General features: G+C 41.8%; 1 protein-coding gene across 2 annotated transcripts in view; it reads left to right on the top strand.

Annotated features, from left to right (window-relative positions):
* The first annotated feature begins 2,151 nt into the window (after positions 1-2,151).
* Positions 2,152-21,349, top strand: part of atrx (ATRX chromatin remodeler) — a 32,416-nt gene continuing 13,218 nt past the window's right edge. The window contains exons 1-29 of one of the 2 annotated variants that reach the window (XM_069531383.1): positions 2,152-2,393; positions 3,864-3,925; positions 4,091-4,140; positions 4,257-4,378; positions 4,670-4,750; positions 4,881-4,996; positions 5,105-5,172; positions 5,851-8,150; positions 8,592-8,667; positions 10,343-10,503; positions 10,598-10,747; positions 10,865-10,979; positions 11,088-11,187; positions 11,433-11,621; positions 12,513-12,654; positions 12,759-12,868; positions 13,100-13,246; positions 13,413-13,590; positions 14,021-14,158; positions 14,309-14,484; positions 14,582-14,699; positions 15,893-16,023; positions 16,279-16,373; positions 16,503-16,642; positions 17,191-17,341; positions 17,804-17,904; positions 18,631-18,739; positions 18,892-19,069; positions 19,513-19,704. In XM_069531383.1, the coding sequence (XP_069387484.1) occupies positions 3,869-3,925; positions 4,091-4,140; positions 4,257-4,378; positions 4,670-4,750; positions 4,881-4,996; positions 5,105-5,172; positions 5,851-8,150; positions 8,592-8,667; positions 10,343-10,503; positions 10,598-10,747; positions 10,865-10,979; positions 11,088-11,187; positions 11,433-11,621; positions 12,513-12,654; positions 12,759-12,868; positions 13,100-13,246; positions 13,413-13,590; positions 14,021-14,158; positions 14,309-14,484; positions 14,582-14,699; positions 15,893-16,023; positions 16,279-16,373; positions 16,503-16,642; positions 17,191-17,341; positions 17,804-17,904; positions 18,631-18,739; positions 18,892-19,069; positions 19,513-19,704 (5,691 nt within the window). In that variant the 5' untranslated portion in view covers positions 2,152-2,393; positions 3,864-3,868. The remainder of the gene's footprint in view (positions 2,394-3,863; positions 3,926-4,090; positions 4,141-4,256; positions 4,379-4,669; positions 4,751-4,880; positions 4,997-5,104; positions 5,173-5,850; positions 8,151-8,591; positions 8,668-10,342; positions 10,504-10,597; positions 10,748-10,864; positions 10,980-11,087; positions 11,188-11,432; positions 11,622-12,512; positions 12,655-12,758; positions 12,869-13,099; positions 13,247-13,412; positions 13,591-14,020; positions 14,159-14,308; positions 14,485-14,581; positions 14,700-15,892; positions 16,024-16,278; positions 16,374-16,502; positions 16,643-17,190; positions 17,342-17,803; positions 17,905-18,630; positions 18,740-18,891; positions 19,070-19,512; positions 19,705-21,349) is intronic. The other variant, XM_069531384.1, reaches the window with a different exon arrangement.

Raw genomic sequence — 21,349 nt, 5'->3', positions numbered from 1 at the left:
AACCATATCCAGCTTGGTGGATGTATTGAACGTTAAATTTTAGTATTGAGCAAACAGTTAAAGATATATCTCAAAATAATAGAAATATTACCAAAGATAATTCATTGAATTACTACTGCGAGTAATCATAGCTGTTATTTCAAAGACAGTCCAACTGAGAAGTAAATGAAAAGGCAGCATTTTTGTTTGACTGTCTGAAGTCTGAATGGTGACACTAAAAACCAAAGTCGGAGAGAAACACTTTTGATTTGATACAGTTAATATCTTTGCACAAGCGCATCACATCACATTTTACATTTACTATTTCTGCTGCAGGATCATCTTTACTGTTGACAAACCTTGAGGAAGACCGCCATCTTCAGGTAATCCTCTGTAACTTTTGGGATTCACTATTTTTCACAGCATAGCAATTTATTTAAAGAGGCACCATGGAGGCCATGAGACGGGCAGACACTCTCAGTGCAAGAATCAAGTTCTCTGACCTGTGCACAGTTATTGAAGATGTAATGTGAAACTTCAGGGGACACTTTTTACAAAATACCATGATAAACTCCATTGATAGAATCCATTGCATAAACCAGTGAGTCCCCACCTTCTCTGCTTGTGACCCCTTATGAAAGAGTAAAGTGCCATTTGATCTGCATAGAAAACTGTCTGAGGCACAGAGAGGGGGGCTGACATGAATATTTCTAATATTTACATAACTTTAATGGCCATTCTGTTTTTCACAAGTTTAACCAATCATGACAAACTTGAATAAAACCAAGAAAAAGAACTGCATCTCTCCTCAACAAAGTGTAGATGTCTATTTGAGCATAAAAGTAAATATGTAAGTAATTTTGGTTTTAATAAAACATCTGATCATTTCTAAATATAATGATCTGACTAACTTTAAAAGATCATCTATGTTACAGGCCTATGTATTTCAGACCTGCTTTACCATCTCATTTTACTCAATATTATTAAAAAAATGTTAACAGTTGAACAGGCCTTTGTTGTTTAGTGGCACAATTTCCATATGTTTGTGTGTTTTGTCTAAGGCTGTTCTTTATTTGTTTGAATGCTATTTACATATTATACATGTTTTTACATAGAAAATGTGTGGTGTGGTTCATCCTATTGTGTGACACTATCATCATTGGGTGTGATAATCAGATAAATCACGAGAAAAAATATTATCAGCAAGAGTCAAAATTTTTTTTGGGATGTATAACAAGGTTAATCAGATTTAATTTCAAATATACTGAGCAATTTAGGAGGCAGCTCTTACCTTACTAAAAAAATATACAAGTATTCAATTTGGACAAGGAAATGCTAGATCTCAAGATAGTAATGATAACGAAATATGATACAAGCAGTAGCCTAACTTAAGAAAGGTAAATTCCATTTCTATTTTATATTCAATAACTTTCATGTGGCAATTTCTGACAATAATACAACAAATTGGTCAAATAATTCAGATTTCAACACAAACCATTAAAGATCATATGATTAATTGGGAATCTTAGAGTCAGTTCAACAAACCTCAATCATTTTATGATGAATATTTTGAATGAAGAAATACAGGTACAACTTTGTTCCTCTTTGTCATCACATAACTTTTCTAAGGGTTTTAATTTGACGTTTACACACAAATAACAAAATAATAGTGTTGTATAAGGCTGGGGAAATCAACAAATAAGTATCATTTTTTCATCAATAGAAATATAAGGAAAGAACAATAAGACTGTAAAGCGATATACTGCTTATGATTTGTACAAGAGGAGGTAAAACACATACAGTAAATGATTTAGGTTTGTCATTCTCTGTCCATATAGAATAGTTTTAAACCTCTATTTTAAATCATGAGCACAAATGAGTATTTAAACTTGACATTTATACTACACACTTTGAAGACAGTGTGTGTGTGTGTGTGTGTGTGTGTGTGTGTGTGTGTGTGTGTGTGTGTGTGTGTGTGTGTGTGTGTGTGTGTTATTACAGCTGCGATCAGGGAAACAAAACATCGCGCCGTTCACCACATCAACAAATGAATGAAATGGAAATGGAGCCAGCAGCCTGCTCCTTCCCAGGGAACACGAGTCCCTCGGTGCACCGACGAATCGCAGGTCTCCGGTGGGGCCGGACCAGTCGGAGTGGCAGCCCCGTCTGCAGCGCTCAGCCAATGGGAACACGCACAGGATTTAGGCTAGATGCGCCATTTTACCGCGTCCACAGCCATCCGGCAAGATGGTCCCCTCGCTTTGTCTGCCCTGACCGGAGTTGTTTCGGTTACTGGAGGCTTCTCTCGCCTCCGCATCATCGCAAACCTGTGAAAATCTACCGGACTGTTTGACGGGGCTAACCCAAACAACACGCTTCTCCGGCGGTCGAGAAATGACGACGACGGGAAGCAGGTACGGGCGCAGTTGGATGTGTTTGTTTGGACGAGCTGTTGTTACATTGGTCACTGTGCTGCCTTCGCTACAGAGGAGCCGGGCCATGAGTGCCCGCCGCTAGCAAGCTAGGCTAGCCGAGTTGTAGCTGTTAGCCGATTAGCTGCGCAACCGGCAACATTCAACTTCGTACGCACACATGCAGCTGCACACGTGCACATTGTAGGGTGTTGTCAGTGCGATTAAACCCCAACGATGCGCTTCAGTGTCCACATGCTGTGACTTGGTCTGTTGTTGTTGTGTCGCTACTTGTGGCTAGTGCTAAGAAGTGCCAGGCTGCGGCTGCTTCGCGCTGCAGTCTGAGTCAGGGAAGGCCCGTGCATGCACCCACCCCCCCACCGTTGCATCACATGCAGGCATGCACTGGTGCCCGGAATGCAAGGTTGCCACGGCAACGTGCAGCATTGAGAATAAGTAATCTCAGTGTGAACGGCGACAGCTAAGCCGGCTAATGTTAGCTAGCCTCAACCTGGAGTGCCTGTGTTGTCGAAACAGAGGAGTGATGCGCTGGGGGTGGGGGGGGGGGGAGAGCTGCAAATGTGGATGTGTGAGCTGCTTGTTGCACCGCTGGGCTCTCTCTGTTTTAACGGGGGGGGCATTTCAGGCCTGGTAGCTGCTGGCAGCTCCTCGCGATCCAATCAGCACACTGTGATGACGCAAAACATCCAAACAGCGGCGTCTCTGTATCAGAGCAATGTGCCGCTAATGAATCCACATCGCTAATAACTGCACAACAACCCAGATGCTGGGATCGTACTGCTCGTCATCGCTCTCCTGTTTTCCCTGAATCTACCTTTGTTGTGGTCTTTCTGAGAGACTGACAGGAAATAGCACGACCATTGTCTGTTAGCTTTGATATCGCTTGGAACTGTGAAAGATTTCGCTCATAGACATAACAATGGTTAGCGATCACTTTTTCTTAGCACATTCTATTTATGCAAGAGACTTTTGTGACAGCACAACTACGGGCGATTATGTATTGTTTGTGATTCAAGGTCCCCCCTGAGAGCAAGAAAGTATTTCTGATTCTGAAAAGCTTGGATGTGTAGTGGGAAGTTTCCCTCCAGCTGCTAGGTCTGCCCAGCTGTAAAAGCTAATGTGCTAAGTGTTGTGCAAAACGGTATGTAAGTAAATCTTGTCCCGCAGTAGCAGAGTGTAGCTTTGACTTTTGCACCAGAGTTCCCGATAAAACAACACTTGGAAAAGGTGTCCTTAAATTTAAGAAAAGGAATAAGTAAAACTAAGCACTTGTTATGGAAATACAGAAATAATGGAAAGCTATATCAAGTACTGATCAGTACCTTGACAGTGAAAAAACACCATTTCTCTAGTCTTGTATGGTGATAGTTAATGTATTTTTGTTTTGTCTGAAATAAAGGTACAGTGTGGTAGTATTCTCATTCGATAACACATTTTCAAATCTCTTTGCAGGTAATATGAGTCTGGATTCTTCTGATTCAAACCTAGACCCAATGGCAGAGAAAGCAGAGGAGGTAAGTGTGCATGCAGTCTCTGGCTGGCAAATAATGTGTGTTTACATTTGTGTGTTGAAAATACTAGCAATGTAAACTAGTCCTAGGAGGCACATATTTAACCTTTGTAAAGACATTTTGTTCTAAATTGTCATGGTACTAACACAACTTTTAAATCCCTGTCAGCCTGGTAGCTCAAGAGAAAAGATGAAGCCCTCCTCCTCTCGCAGCAAGAGGTGAGGAGCAGTTCTCTCAAATGAGGCACTCATTGTATTTTTTTGCAGTTACATGCTCTCGAAATGGCACACTCACGGGTTCAAGTGTTCAAAGTCCTTGTGCTAACACATTACAGGAAGCCCACTACTGCCACTAAGCACACTGGACTGAATGAATCAGACACCTCAGCTGAGAGTGACAATGACGGTGCCCCCTCTGACAATCCTTCCGACAGTAACACAGGCAGCGCATCTAAAGGTATGAACTATTGTGGTACATCCTTTCCCACAAAATCTCCATTCTATATACAGCAGTGGCTCTTGGGTGTGGGGGGGATGAGGGCTGATTATTGTGGTTGGCCACTAAACTGACAGATCTATTTTGATATTATAAGAAGTGTTTTAAAAAAAAAAAAATCAATGAACTATGTTGAACCACCACATTCTATGTAATTAACACTCTTTCCTGATACTTTAGATATCATTGATATCGATATCGTTGCTTAATAAGATGCTGATTGTGAGACACTTCTCCTATGTCTCTCTTTAGGCACTTTAGTTATGAGACCAGCTGGAAATGAAAACAAAGGTGCCATGAAGCTCAGAGTCGATTTTAAACAGAAACCTACAGGTAGGTTTAGCTTGTGTTTGAGCATGTGTAGCATTAGAGTGTAAATCGACTGTACACCGCAATAAATCATACAGTGAGTGGGGAAAAAGTAAAAGGATGAAAGTTTAAGCAACTGATTTTTTGGTCCTAGTAACAGATGATACCCTGCAGAAGAAGGTAAACTGCACTGCCTGTGGAAAACAAGTAAACCAGTTTCAACGCAACTCTGTGTATGAGCATCCTGCACTTAAAGTACTTATTTGCAAGGTAAGAAAGTTCAAATACACATTTCAAATGTTCATAGCCATTTCAGTGAAATTACCTCCGGATATTTTTCACAATGTTTCATTAATCACATATTTCCTCTTCCTCTAGTCATGCTACAAGTATTACACAAGTGATGACATCAGCAGAGACTCTGATGGGATGGACGAGCAGTGCAGGTAAGAAGTTTAACACAACACCAACAAAACATGATGTATTTGCTTAAATGTAACACAACATAATTAATTAGATAGAAAATCTAACTTTTTAGGTTTTGCTGGGCATCTCAAAAATATATAACATTATTATTATTAATTGTTCAGATAGAGTTTTTTCCTTGATCTCCACCCATGTGCAGTATAGATACAGTGGAAACTGCTTGTAGTGATCAATGGATGGATCACAACGCTTGGGACAGAATCGTTCCTATACAAATGCTGTTTAAATAATTTGGTTATAATGATCAAGTAATCCTCTTACAATTATTATTTTGGGTCTTTTCATGCACGTTTGGACTGTACAGTTTTCACCGGCTGTCAGTAATTTACTGCACTTGTCTGTGTCCATCATTCGTGCTGCACACTGTCAAGCAAATCGAGCCACACAAGGGGGAGAAAAGTGAGCAGCAGTGTGTGGATACGTGAGTGCGCAATGTTACCTCTCCCTCAAGTTCCGGGACCATCATACAGAAGCTACGCAATTTGGTTATAGTAATAAACAGCTATAGTAATTTTTGCTTGGGACAAAGGTGATCACTATAAGCGGTTTCCAGTGTAGTGTAGAAGTCAGTATAAATAGTACTGACTATATAAAAATTCTTTAAAATACCCTAAAACTGTTTAACTTTTCCTCCCAAGGTGGTGTGCTGAAGGAGGCAAGCTCATCTGCTGTGACTACTGCAACAATGCCTTCTGCAAAAAATGCATTTTGCGCAACCTGGGCAGGAGAGAGCTGTCCGCCATTACTGATGAGAACTCAAAGTGGCACTGCTATACCTGCAGGTCGGAGCCGCTACAGGATCTGGTCTCCAAATGCCACCGTATCATGGAAAAACAAGAACTTGAGCAACTCAAGCAAAGAAAACCAGATAAAACAGATGAACCTGAGAGCAAGAGACAGAAGAACAAATCAGTTAAAGAGCACAAAGCAGTTGTCAATGGAAAAGAACACAACGAAGGCTCAGGGACCATGACGTTTTCCTACAAAAAACTGCAGGTACCCAAAGAACTTATAAAGAAAGTAAAAAAGCTTGTTGAAACTACAACTGGTCTCAACAATACATTCATCCAGTTCATACAGCAGGAAGTTGAGGAGCAAGAAGATAAATCTATCAGGTGTCGGCATTTGAAAGCCTTCAAGGCTGTGCTTGTGGATTTGAAGAAAGCCCACAGTGCTTTGGAGGCTGCTTTGGAACCTGAGTTCAAAAGCATGGAGTTGCAGAATGGTAACGATGGGCAACATATTGTGAGAAAGACCAAGACTGTTCTGCCTCCTGTAGATATTGATAGTATGGATACTGTGGCAAATGCAGTTGATAACGTTGACACAGCGGACAAGTTGGACAAGGAGCCTTTCGATGAGTTGGATGAGGAGCCCATCGATGAGCCCATCAAGGAGCTGGATGAGGAGCCCATCGATGAGCCCGCCAAGGAGCTGGATGAGGAGCCCATCGATGAGCCCGCCAAGGAGCTGGATGAGGAGCCCATCGATGAGCCCGTCAGGGAGCTGGATGAGGAGCCCATCAAGGAGCCCATCGATGAGCCCATCAAGGAGCTGGATGAGGAGCCCATCAAGGAGCTGGATGAGGAGCCCATTGATGAGCCCGTAGAGGAGCTGGGTGACGAGCCAGATGAGGAGCCATATGAGGATTCAGATGAGGTGCCCGTAGAGAAGCCAGATGAGGAGCTGGACGAGGCGCGGCCTACCGAGCAGGAGATGGACAGTGATAAAGTTTCAAGTGAGGTTGAAATGAAAGACAGCCAAACAGAAATTGATGTAACCAAAAAGATAATAAAATCTGAAGTGTGTGATGATGACCTGGTATCAGCTGGTGAAATGTCCTTGGATCACGACATCATGTCTGTGCCACCTTCGGTTCCTGAAGAGCTTTTTCAGATGGTGGAGAGTCTTGCGGATTCCACCATGCTCTCACAGAGCAACACAGATTTGATCACAGACACTGATGATGCAAGGTCAAATAAAAACTCAACAGACTCTCAACGCCCCCACCCCAAGGTTAAGAACCTTATCGTCAAGCTGACTCCTGTCCCGGTCGTGACAACATGTGGGTCAAGGTCCTCCAGGTCCAAAAATAGAGAAAAGGGTGGGGAGAGTCAGCAAAAGTGCAAAGAAGAAGAAGAATGCAAGGAGAAGTGTGATAACTCTGGTGATGCAGTAGATGGGAAAGACAGCCCACCTCCTAGCCGTCGCTCTAGTAGAGTTAAGACCACCCCTTTGAGGAAGCAGGCCGAGAACAAGGACCAGGTAAAATCCTCTGAATCAGAGTCAGAGGAAGAAAGTAAGGGGAAGGCCAAATCCTCCAAGAAATCCAGAAATGCCAAAAAAGAGGATGGAAAGCATGCCAAGGAGAAAAAGACTGCAGACTCTGACTCGGACGAAGTTCCACCCATACTGCTTGAAAAGGCGGCAGAAAGTCACAGCACAGATGAAGAAGAAGGAAGCAAGAGTGCTAAAAAGCGCTTATTCAAACTAAACAACACATCCACACAGGATACAGACAAAGCCTCAAAACGTAAGAGGAAGTCTGAAAGCTCTGAGTCGGATACAGAGAAGAAAGGTAAAAAGACTTCCAAGAAGAAGAAGCAAAACAGCTCAAACTCCTCCAACTCCGACTCGGAGATCAAGAGTAAAGGCACAGCAAAGAGAAGATCCAGCCGTGTGAAGAAACAAGAAGAAGCAAAGCAGGATGACAAAAATTCCCCCGAGAGGAAGGCAGCAGACCGCAAAAGGTCTTATGAAAAGAAGCGCAAAGGAAGGAGCTCTAGGTCGGCCTCAAAGCTGCAGTCATCCTCCAGTGAGGACGATGAGGATCAACAGGCTGAAGGTGACTCAGGAGAAGACAGCGATGAGCAAAAGATCAAACCCATCGTAGAGGAGAACGTGGTGGGAGGCACTGGTCCCTTCTGTCAGTCTTCAGGTAATGTGGTGTTGAGGAGAAGAGAGTTTAGTGGCACTCAGCTCGACATTTGCTTAATTGTCACACATTTCAGTCAACCTTAGCAAACCTGAAGTTCTAATGTCTTAAAAAAAGTTTGACATTTTGGGAACTAGAATTGCGGAGGTAGGATAAGATGACAGAAACCGGTCTGATGTCTCTACTGCCAGCAACTAGTTAGCATCGTACAAAGATAGCCTGACTCTGTCCACAAGTAATCAAATGTGCCTCCTAGCTCCTCTGAAGTGCCCCAAAGAACATGTTCTATTTAGTTTGTTTAATTTTCACCAAAAACTGAAATGTTAAATTCACTTTCTGAAGTTTTGCCTGGCAAGAGAGAGAAAAAAGCAAAATTTCACAAAATGTTGAACTGTAACTTGCAAGCTCTTCCAATAACAGTATATTTACTCTTATGATATGTAGAAGATGAGGCGGAAGATAAAGCAGAAGTCTCTCAGGTTGGTGAGGATGACGACGAGGACGATGACCCTGAAAACAGGTACGTACTCAAATATCAAGATTCTCTTTACTACGGCTTTTCACCACATTATATTGACTGGGTTTTAGAGCACGCCGCAATACTTGACTAACCAAACACAGCTCGCTGTTCTGTTAGGGTATTGCGGCGTTAGTCTGGTTCTCACTGAAGAATGTTGTGTCTTCTAAAGTTTGCTATCGCAACACATGTCCTGAGGGCTTTCTCTCTCTGGTTTGTCCCAGAGCATTAAAGTAGAGCTCAGCTTTTTTTGTCATACATTTTATTGGACATTTGTTCATCACAGATATATTGGTATTGACGTGTGTAGAAATTGATTGTTGGGGTGCTTCAATGCTGTCATCAAAACGTTTGTCCAGCAGAGTGTGCTCTGACTCTATTGTTTTCAATGTGTGTGTCTGTATATGTATTGGCCCTAAAAACCCAGTATCAGTTGGGCTCTACTCAGTAATGCCATTGCAATGTCATAAACCTTGCTAGAGCATAAAGGAGGTAGAACATAATTTATAGATTCCGCTGTGCAAATGGTGTTTTTGTTTACAGCGCATCAACGCTGGCATCAGTCTTCGTCACCAAAACTTATGAGATCTCGTTGTCTTTCCAAGTTGAGAATTTGTTGGTGTCTTCTACGTATATGGCTCCTCCTTTTCAACCTGAGATTTGTGTATTTTGTTGTTGTTGTCAAATTTTGTTTTGTGCCCGCAACATGTTAGGCTTTCTGTGAATTCTTCAGACATTTTCCTGCTTTATTATCACATGGGCAAGCTCTGACTTTTTGCATACATTTTGCTAGGTGGCTGGAAAGGAAAACTCTGACATTTGCATTCTCACATACAGTCCGGGATAGTCACAGGAAAAGGTCCTGGAGTTAAGCGTATGTCTGAAAGCAGAAATAGTATCATTCCATTCACAAGCTTCATGGAGAATTTCACACATATAAAATAACAGTGGTGAATCGCGGTGTAGACATGAAAGGGTGAACAGGGGAATCTAATAGCACACCTTTAGCTTTGTACAGTACAAATGAAATTAGTAGCACTGGGACATGCTACCAAATAAAACACAATTCAGTAACACTAAGAAGATATGGTCTCACAGACATAATGTTAAATGTCTTTGTGAAATCGTATATAAAACCTGACTGTAGCTGAGATGAAGTCCTACCTGAGGTCCACGATGTCCCAGGAACACCTTAGTGGTCTTTCTGTGATTAGTGTTGACCATGCAATTGCTGGGCAGAATCATGTGATTGATGACTTTGCATCAAGGAACGTCAGGATTTACCAACTATGCAATATAGTTGCATGTAAGTGTGACATAGCGCGTTTTTCTATTTGTGTGATGAACAAGGAGGATTGGACAAGAGTTCTTTGCGAGAAGTATGTTGTAATGTATAGGTAATAACTTGAATCTGATTTTATTTGTGTCTTTATCTTCGGTATTTATGACTGTACATAGTTTTGATAGTAAATTATTTTTTATTTCTTTGATGCTATATTTCTGCAATTGTATAGATATTGTTCCAAATGTCTCAATGAAAATGACTCTTTGTTCTTTATGGGAAGAACATTTTTCACCCTGCATGCACGCTTTACCTTGACTGCTACAACTCCATCCTAGAGGAAACTGTAGATTAATGTTATTCTCCTGTGTCTGTGTTATTTCTTTTCTTCCAAAGGATTGCAAAGAAAATGCTTCTTGCTCAAATAAAATCCAACTACTCTTCAGGAGCAGAGAGCTCCTCTGATAATGAAGGAGAAGATAAGGATGAAAAGTCCAAAAAAGTTAAGAAAGAGGAGGAGGAGGATGATGATGAAGATGATGATGAAGAGCAGCAAGGTAGCATAAATTTGTTGAATTTAACCAGTTCTTTTCAAATAAGCCTGTTTTATTGTGCGTTGCCTTAAAGGATTTGTTTCTCTCCTTGGAAAAGATTCAGGTTCTGATGTCGAAGTAAAGAAGCGCGGCCGACGCCACAAATTGCTTCGTCATAAACTCTCGCTGAGTGAAGGAGAATCAGGAGAGGAGAAAGCTTCCAATAAAGAGAAGAGCAAGGGGGGCAAGAAGAAGTCAGGGCGAAAAGGTCCATTTAGTTTTTTTCTACTTTTAAATCTTGTCTTACTAAATGGGTGCCAGTAATCTGAGGTCTGTTAAACCAAATGACTGTTGTTTCTTTGTTCTCTATTTGTCTGTCTATCAGTGGACAGCGATGACTCTGAAGACTCAGACTTTGAGAAGTCAGAGTCCAGTGAAGAGTCTGCATTTAGCGAGGAGGTTAGCGAATCAGAAAACGACGGGAAGCGTCGAAAAACAAGGTGAGAAATGATAACGCCATCCAATCAATTGTGGCAATTTTCACTCACTGCCACTCGATCTAAATTGATCTCCTGCTCATGCTTAGAGGAATTCTTCTGTGTTTGTAGAGCTGCAAAGAAGAAGGATGAGGAAAAACAGAGAAGTTACAAGCAGAAGAAGAAGCGACGCAGAATCAAAGTTCAGGATTCCTCTTCCAGCAATGAGAAGGTGTTTAAGATGCAGTACACTTTATATTTGAGTTTCCTTTATTCATGGTTGGATTTGCCAGGTGGAGGAGATGGACCTGAATAGCATTTGTCAGTCAGGTCATGCATGACACTCAAAATGTTATTTGAACTCACCCCTGGGGAATGTTGTGAGGATTATTGAGGGCACAAATTAATCATGGGGTTGCTTTTTTCCCCGCCATGGGCTGAAGATCAGTAGGCTGAATTTAATGTTCATTTCTACAGAGCGGGGAGGAAGAGGGTGAAGAGGGTGAAGATGGAGACGATGAGGATGGACCCAAAGGACGCAAAAAGATTCGCAAAATTCTCAAAGACGACAAGCTGCGGACAGAAACGAGAGATGCCCTGAAAGAAGAAGAGGAGAGGAGGAAACGTATAGCTGAGAGGGAAGCACTCAGGGAGAAACTTCGAGAGGTAAAAAGAAAAATTCCTGATGTCAATCTGAAGAACAGACTGTGTTCAAAGCTCTGAGCTGTTCAATTCATTTGGTTCGGGTAATCCCCCTGATTAAACTGCATGCAAGGTAAAAATGTTCAATGTTCATTCGGTACTCTGATACAATTTCAGGAATTTCCCCTAGGAAATTGGTTCTTAGAAGAAGGAATGCATAGAACTGTCTCATGTAGATTATAGCAGCAACCATTAGTCTATTGACAGAACATTTGACTGCAACTATTATGATAATCAATCCATTGCCTGAGATAAGAGACCTCTTATCATGCAAAAATGTCAATATGGCTCCACTTTCTCAAATGGGATGAATCGCAGCTTTTCTGTGTCGTGTTTTATTGTAAACAGAATTTTTTTGTTTGCAAAAGAACAAGTACTTCATCAGTAACGTTCCTCACTGTGCCAGGGTCATTTGTTTTCCAGCAGAGATGTATTTGCATTCAGTTCATAAAATAACACAAGGAACACAAGTCAGTCACAAGTCAGTTTATTTGTTCTTTATAAATGTTTGAAATCATTGTTTAGAAAATTCCTCTCGCACAAAACTTCTAAACATGTCATGTTTTCACTACTTTATAGCACTTCTACTACGTTATTGCACTAATTTCATGTTCTGTTCATAGTACATTAATGATGACAATGGTTTGTTTTGGAAAGATGAAAGCTGGACTTTATGACAGACTTGAAGAATAACAGGCACATGATAAAACTCTATCCAAAGGATATGAGACGGTATCAGACATTGGCTGTAAGAGTATTAGCTATAAAATCTATCTTTGTTTGACTGAACCTTCAAAACTAATCTTGCATCTCTCTCTTGTGGTCCCCCTCTCCCGGGCTCTGATCCTCCTTCAGGTGATTGTAGTGGAGGAGTCTTCCCAGATCACGTGTCCCATCACAACCAAGCTGGTGCTGGATGAGGATGAAGAGACCAAGGAGCCATTAGTTCAGGTGCACAGGAACCTTGTCACAAAGCTCAAACCTCACCAGGTTGACGGTAAGGACAAGGTGAACACGATTATTAACAAAGGCAATTTTTCATATTTAACAGCAAGATGCTCATGACTGATCTGGCCCGCCTGTCTTTTTGTTGTGTTTTAGGGGTTCAGTTCATGTGGGACTGCTGCTGTGAATCTGTGAAGAAGATAGAGAAGTCTGCTGGCTCCGGCTGTATCCTCGCCCACTGTATGGGCCTGGGAAAAACTCTACAGGTGAGGAGGAGAGAGCACCATGCTGCACTAATGCTGCACAATGTGAACCAAAGAAGAAAACCTACATTGTACACTAAATCAATTCAATATGAATTTTTGATATAAATCCAACAATTGCTTATTGCGGCTGATATGCTTAGGTAGAAGTGTTGTACACTGTCAGGAAGAGCCTGGTTTGACAAAGTTGAGCTGTCACATTATGTTTAACTGTAGTTCTTTTTTGCCCTGTAGGTGGTGACATTACTTCATACTTTGCTGCTTTGTGAGAAACTGGATTTCACCACAGCACTGGTGGTTTGTCCCCTGAACACTGTCCTGAATTGGCTTAACGAGTTTGAGAAGTGGCAAAAAGGAATGAAAGATGAGGAGAGTTTAGAGGTAAAGACTTTTTTTGTACATTTTTGAGTGTTGTATCGGTGATAACAGTGTGGTATTTGGTTTGTCTGCGTGTGTATGTGCATTTGTTCCTTGTCACTCTCCCGATTCATGAACCATTTAAAAAAAAATCCCTGCATATCTTATTTATCTTTGCCGTGTTTAACAGGTGGTTGAGCTGGCCACAGTGAAGAGGCCACAGGAGCGAGCGTACGCTCTCCAGAGATGGCAAGAAATGGGCGGGGTTATCATCATTGGCTACGAGATGTACCGAAACCTGACGCAGGGGAGGAACATCAAGAGCAAGAAGCTGAAAGAGATCTTTCAGAAGACACTGGTAGATCCAGGTACGCTGCTCTTCCTTTAAACTTTAACTGTATGTTAAAGCAGAACTTTACTCACGTTTTTTTTTTGTCAAAATAATATTGCAGTTTGCTACTCAAGTATATTAATTTATATACACTACATATGCAATAATAAAGTAATGATCACTCTGCTCTTACTTGGTTTCTTTTTATCTCTTAAAAAATAAGAATAACCAAAAGGATACAATTATATTACTGGATTGATGAGCAGTATCACTATGAGTAGTCATACTGTTAAGTCTAAACACCCATCCCTTTACAGGAGTGAGATCTGTTCCCTATTACCAACATTTGGACACACTGAAACTGGCAGAAAATATATATATAATCTGAATCGGTAATTACAGCATTTTTTCAAATTCAGTTGCTCTTTCTCTCGTCATAAGCTTATCTTTTTGTTCACTGAAACCAGGTCCAGACATGGTGATCTGCGATGAAGGTCACATCCTGAAGAACGAGGCATCAGCAGTGTCCAAAGCGATGAACTCTATCAGGACGAGGAGGAGGGTCGTGCTGACTGGAACACCTCTGCAAAACAACCTCATTGAATGTGAGAATACTTAGTTACGATCCACAGTTGAAGAGAGGCTGTTTGTTGTCTTTGGTTTTAGACATTGACATTTAATTGAGATAACTTTGTACCAAGATATTGTTGTTGTGTCATGAATGTATGTATGACTAATCATTGTCTCCTTATCAGACCACTGCATGGTCAACTTCATCAAGGAAAACCTGCTTGGGTCAGTTAAGGAGTTCAGGAACCGCTTCATTAACCCCATCCAGAACGGTCAGTGTGCCGACTCCACGCTACACGATGTCCGGATCATGAAAAAGAGGGCTCACATCCTCTATGAGATGCTGGCTGGTTGTGTCCAGGTAAATCAAAACTGCCTGAAAACATTTCACTTAGAATCTATTCATCCACCTTCTCTTTGTCTCTCTAAAGTGGCTGACTGATTTCTGCTTCCCACAGAGGAAGGATTACACAGCGCTCACAAAGTTCCTGCCACCCAAACACGAATATGTGCTGTCTATTAGAGTGACGCCGATCCAGTGTAAACTCTACAGATACTACCTGGAGCACTTCACAGGTGGGAAACACGCTCTTATGAAGCTTTTTGAGTTTTTCTTGCACAGGAGCAAAGGATTATGAGAATGGCACCGCCGCTGGTCGGCTTAAACTATTCAGATCTTTTTGGGTGTTGAGAGCAGCAGAGCCTCTAGAGGCTGGAAACAGTGCTTTTACAGAATCAGGTCTGATTGCTTGGACAGGGATTTAGCCTAGATTAAGCCTTAAATTAAAACAAAATCCAATTGAAAGTGTTCTGGACTGGTCTCTCACTTTCATGCTGTATTGTTAAGTCGTTTAGTGGACTTTCGTCTCCGAATGTGGCCCACAGTGGGTGTGTGTGCGTGTGTGTGTGTAGGAGTGGCAGCTGGCAGAGTGCCGCAGGCAGGGTTTAAGCCCAGTTTCCCACGTCTCCCTAATGAAGAGCCCTGGGAGAGAGGGAACAGAGGGTGGGGGGGTAATAGGGGGAATGTGGGGGCATAAAGGAAGGGGAAAGACATTGTGAGGCAGGAGGGGCCAGAGGTTTTACACCAAAAGTGAAAACAAATAACAGGAGAACCAGTATGTTTGAAGAGGAGTGATGGGGGGTGGGTGGGGGGGGTTGGTGGTATGTGCTGTGGCTCATTAGGCTGGCTTGTCCATGGGGCACAGTGCTGATGTTGTGACTGGCTCTGGACCTCCACAGTGGTGTCTTTGGACCTAAGACCACCAGTCATAGCTACATGCAGCGCAGGTACAAAGTTAACATTCAGCAGCTGTCACTCTCTTTATGATGAAACCATTGACACTTCTTGGGTTTTATCTGTTTTGTTAGAACAATAATAATTTTACTGCAATTTGTCCATAGTGAAGTGGCTGCAGGTAGAAACCAGGGTCAAAAAAAGGACCGCCTACCTTATTAGCATACAGAAACAAAGAAATAAATACATGTAGAAAAACAGAAATAATTAAATGAAGACATTTTAAAATAAATTAATAAATGTAGAATTGTATTAATAAATGTATGGAAAAATACAGAAATAGCCTTTTTCATTACCAAAATGTAATTGTTTATTCTTGCATTTATTTATTTCTACTGTATTTTTTTGTCCCTCAGAAATCTTATTTAGGTTTTGTTGTGCTATGTTTTCCCACTCATCCGATTCATGAGGAGGTTGAGGGTGTGCTCTCTCGTACATAATGCAAACACACATTCATCTTCCTCCTTGTGTGCAGGTGTGGGGAATGCTATGGAGGGGGGCCGTGGCCGTGCGGGGACCAAACTCTTCCAGGATTTCCAGATGCTCAGCAGAATCTGGACCCATCCCTGGTGCCTTCAGCTGGACTACATCAGTAAAGAAAACAGGGTAGGACCATAGAAGACCAGACTACACCACACTAAACACACTCAAACCTGGGAATATAAATGACCACAAATCACACACGGTGGGGAAACAATAGAAATGTAGTGCTGACAGGTCAAGCAGCATGGGAGAACAACACATGTTGCCTCTGTGGCAGAATTTCTCCCTTATGCATAAATTCTATTACCCACAATCAAGCTGTGTTTGCTTGACCTATATCTCCACACAGTCGAGCCTCACACATACACTCTCTTGCAGGGATTCTTTGACGAGGACAGCATGGACGAATTTATTGCTTCAGAAACCGAAGAATCCTCGATGAGCATGACCTCTGAGGACGAGAAGGCAAAAAAGTAAATTTGAAGTTTCCCTCACTTTTTTTTGTATATTTGCGCAGAGATGACCTCATTTAACTGCCCTTCTCTATTGCATCTGTTACTCCTGCTGACCCCAACTCTTCCACTGTTCCTCCACCCTAATAGGAAAAAGAAGCAAGGGAAGGGAAAAAAGAAGGGCTCTGATGACTCCGACAGTGATGATGTGGAGGTCATCAAGGAGTGGAACAGCAGCTCTCGGGGAAGGAACGGAGAGGGCAGAAACAGAGCAGAGCCTGTTGAGGAGCGTAAGTCTGGAGTATTCACGACATATTAGGAGACATTATGACCAGAGCCGCATATGTGGGAGATTCCATTGTGAAACGAGTAATGTCACTCGCCACTTATTTTCACATTCAGAATGGTATCCTTGCAGTAGCCAGAAGCTCAGCCTTTGTTACTAGATTTCCTGAAAAAGATCCACTTACAATAAGTTGAGCCTGGGAGCCAGAAATTCAGGATTCGAGGGACTAGGAAGGAATTGTGTTTACAGATTGTACAACAGTTTTCTTTGTATTATTACATTTGTAGGATTTATTAAGCTGGTCTCATTAAAATTTGTGAATAGATTTGCCCAGGAAAGCAAGAATTGATTTAGCTAAACATATGGAAAGAATGGACAATAAAAAGAGAAGATTCAATGGGCATTCTTGCTTTGGTAACAACTATTTACTCAGAAACTGTAGCGTGTAGTGTAGCCCAGTATTATAATTGTGTTGTCTTTGCTACAGTTACTTGATCAGGGGCATCTCTGCCGGCATGCACACTGATCTGTTACTTCATGTATCTCAAACAGCTCGGCCCTCTGGCTCGTCACCTGGGAGTCCCTCTGCTGACTGGCACAAGGAGTTTGTCACTGAGGCGGATGCTGAAATTCTGGAGCACTCTGGAAAGATAACACTCCTCTTTGATATCCTGCGAATGGCAGAGGAAGTGGAAGATAAAGTGTAAGTGAACCTGTTGGTTCTCGGTGTGACTTGAAGATTTTAGGGGTGACTGTGTTGTAAAATGTAGAACTTATATTGGATGACAGCCGATATGAGCCTTTTACAAACATTGGTGTCAGCTTTTATGTTTGGCAATTTGTAAAACTTTTATTTTACCGCATAAATAATGCAGGAAATATGTGCATTTATGTTTACACAATGTGTTACGCTTGTATTTGTTGTTTTTTAGTTATGTATAAAAAAAGTTTATGCTGAATCTTTAAAATTTGAAGCTTTGATTATTCCAATCAATTTCTCTGTCATAAGGTTTTGATAACATCTTTAGAGTCAATGCAATAATTAAAAAAAATAGATCTGCTATTTTTCCCTCGCTAATATCATTTTCATAACTGTCCCTCAAAAAATCTGAATCACTCGGGCTCTAGCGGTCCTGGTGTAACTTCAGTCCTTGTTTGTCCTCAGGTTGGTGTTCAGTCAGTCCCTCATCTCTCTGGACCTCATTGAGGATTTCCTTGAACTGGCTTGCAGAGCTAAAGATGAGGATAAAGTGTCTCCATACAAAGGTACATACAAGGTTTTTTACTCAGTTGACATGTCTGTTAACATTACACTACATTTAAAAATGATCATCTTTCTCTGTATGCTAACATTCACATAGCAGATCTTGGTTTTATAATCTATAGAAATATGTGTTTACCAAAATTGTATAAAATAAACCAGCTACTTATCTAGTTTGAGGATGTTGTCCCAACATACATTTTTGTGGTTTTATGCTGTTGTCTGTAACCTTAACATGGATTCCTGGAAATGCATGTTTCACACTCATGAGACAGTCCACATGCAGCATGGATTCTTGTAATCGTTGGTTTGCTTGTTACCCCTGAACACACACCGCTGCTGGTGTAAGGTCATGTTCCTAATTAAACTTCAGCAGCTGTTTTTACTTTCATTTTGAAAATGATTAGACCTTGACTTTTTATTCCACAAAAAATGTTTGCTCAAGGGTTTGTAATTTGTAATGAAAAGATCACAGTGCTGTAATTGGAAACATACTGAAATGTTGGTTATGAAGGCTGGTAAGGGGGGGGGGCAGCCATTTTGAAGGCTAAACACGACTGGCCTCTAACCAACACAGCCATCTATCTGCTGTCTGTTAATACCCAAACTAAGTCCTTCTGACAAGGAAACGGCTCTTTTGATGGCGAGACATGTTATTTTGAAGGCTCTGTGCAGCGTAGATGGTGATTTTGAAAAGTCAACAGTGTTGTAACTGTAGTGTGTCTCTGAAGGTGAAGGCAAGTGGTTCAGGAACATAGACTACTATCGCCTGGATGGTTCCACTAACGCCACTACCAGAAAGAAGTGGGCCGAAGAGTTTAATGACACCAGTAACGTAAGGTAATGTACCCTATAATATGAAACGGCACAGAACAATACGTGAGAATGTAAAACAAAAATTTAAGATGCATCTAAATGCAAAAATGCTCAGCAAATGATAATGCAAGCTTTCAGAACACTCCTATTTGTCTCCCTTGCTTTTACTTTCCCAGAGGTCGTTTGTTCCTCATCTCAACGCGAGCCGGCTCACTCGGCATCAACCTGGTGGCAGCCAACAGGGTCATCATCTTCGATGCCTCCTGGAACCCGTCCTACGACGTCCAGAGTATCTTCAGAGTCTACCGCTTTGGCCAACTGAAGACCGTGTTTGTCTACAGGTTCCTTGCCCAGGTGAGCTTGGTGGGCTGTTCTGTTTACGGATGTGGTGCTGATAGATATGTAAAATAAACCATCTGTGATCAGCAAAGAGTATTTCAGTTCATGTGTTGGACACACTGCGAATTTGAGAAAGTCCATATCTGGAAACAGTTCAATGGACAGTTAGTGACTTAAGTTAAATACTACACAGCACTAATAAAAACACCCATCTCATGCTAAAAGAAAACTAATAACACAGTGACTTGTTTAGTTAGGAGTTGGCCGTTGACACAGTCACAGTCTGGAACTTCTAAAAGAGATTGATGAATATGTACAGAATCTCAGTGGCTTCAGAGACATTGACTCTGTCATGAATGACAAAGTAATGCATAGTAAGGCAACCTGCTCCTTTGTAAGTAGACCTTCATTTGTTTTTCTTTTCTTGGCCGTTCACTCATTCCATTCTCATACTTCAGGGTACAATGGAGGAGAAGATCTATGAGCGGCAGGTAACCAAGCAGTCCTTGTCATTCCGGGTTGTGGACCAGCAGCAGATCGAGAGGCACTTTACAATGAACGAGCTGGCCGAGCTCTACACCTTTGAGCCAGACATGCTGGATGATCCCTCAGAGAAGAAAAGCAAGAAGGCAACCCCCATGCTCCCTAAGGTAAACATGCATATATGCATACAATTTATGTTTTCAGACTGAATCAAATACGGTTTGATGCTGAGCTATGCATTTATTTTAGAAATTAAATTGAGCTTGAATCAGATGTGTAATTGGTCTTTGCCAAAGCACTGACTGAGATTTCACGGGCTTCTTTAGACTGATTCCCAAAGGAAATGCAGAAAAGCAAGCTGAAACCTATTAACAGTAGTAAAACAGTCTTTTATCCATCAACAAACATGGCACTGAATGCCTTTTTAAATGCCAAGCTTGTTTTTCCATAACTTGCACCAAGTAGTATGTTCTTTCTTTTGAAGTTTAGCACTTCAGTGATAAACTGTTATTTAGACACAATGCCAGCTTGTATCCTGCGTGACCTTTCCGGGATCTTTCTGTTTCTTCTCGTATCCCTTCATAGTCCTAAACCCACCTCTTCTCTGCGTTGCGCAGGTGCAGTGTCACTATTTGGGCCCCCTGCGGTTTAATAAGAACACACATCCCTTACAAGGGCCATCCAACCCCACACAGCTGCACTGATTTATCTGTTTACTGCTATTTACTAAATAGTCTTCTTATTGCAACATTGCTGCTGCCCTGTTATAAACCTGCTCTTTTTTTCTGTTTTCATTCATTCCTAGCTGTATTTTACTTCTCTGTTGATCCTTGAATTAGTTCCATCCTTTGCTGTTCCTTCCCTTTTTGCAGTGTGGGGGTTTCTACAGATCATTTTAAGTGGTTTTACCTCTTTGTTTTGGTTTGCACCGGGTTACGATGCAGAAATGTGTAAACAGAATAGATAGGAGACGCTGTATATACAGTTGCTCTTTCACTGGACACTCCAGAGGCTTTTCAGTGCACCTTAATGGAACATCTGTTTTTTCATTTACACTGTCAAAAGATCTTTATCACTGTTCCCTTCATGAGTATTAACAGGTAGGAGCACCGTGTGAATGCACTCATTCGATCATAGCTCTCACCTTCTATATCCCTCTTAAAGAAGGAGTAGCCCTACTTAGATTGCAGCTGAGCACCGTTATAGATTTGAAGAGGAAAGATGTGTTCACTGAGTCCCGGCCTGTTAGCTGCGTATGATCTTTAATGAGTCCAATGACATTTATGTGACACAGTCTTCAAGCTGGAGAGGCTGACAAGCTCTTTAACAAGCCGACCTGTTTTGGCCAGGGGGTTGACTATGATGTGGCAGCAGGACTGCAGTATTACGGAAGGAATTTGCCGTCTGGAATGATGTGAAGATGAGTCAGATGCCCTCCATCCCTTTGAGCCAACAGTGCTCTGCACAGAAGGAGAGAGTGATTCGATCTTCACACCGGTCAAGTGCTGTTTTCTCAGCCACAGAGGGCATATTGGTGTGAAACTCGCGGTCACACGGGCCGCTGGGGTGGTGGTGGATATTTGTGCTCAAAAAGCTGAGTATTTTTGTCTCATCCTTCTGCTCATGTTGAGGGAGAACTCACCAGATAACTGTTTTCTCTATCACTCCACCTGCCTCCTCTCCTGCTAAGCTTCTTATATCCCACCGCTGTCGTATTTTATTTCCTCTCCCCTGCAACTTGTCTGTGCGGATGTCCCCACTCTCTTCCCCAGTCCAGCATTACCCCATCCAGGCTTCTCTCAGCCATCTTCA

Source organism: Paralichthys olivaceus, chromosome 9 (assembly GCF_024713975.1).
Source record: "Paralichthys olivaceus isolate ysfri-2021 chromosome 9, ASM2471397v2, whole genome shotgun sequence".
Taxonomy (NCBI): Eukaryota; Metazoa; Chordata; class Actinopteri; order Pleuronectiformes; family Paralichthyidae; genus Paralichthys; species Paralichthys olivaceus.
The sequence above is the reverse complement of the archived record's forward strand: the minus strand, read 5'-3'. Positions and strand labels throughout refer to the sequence as shown.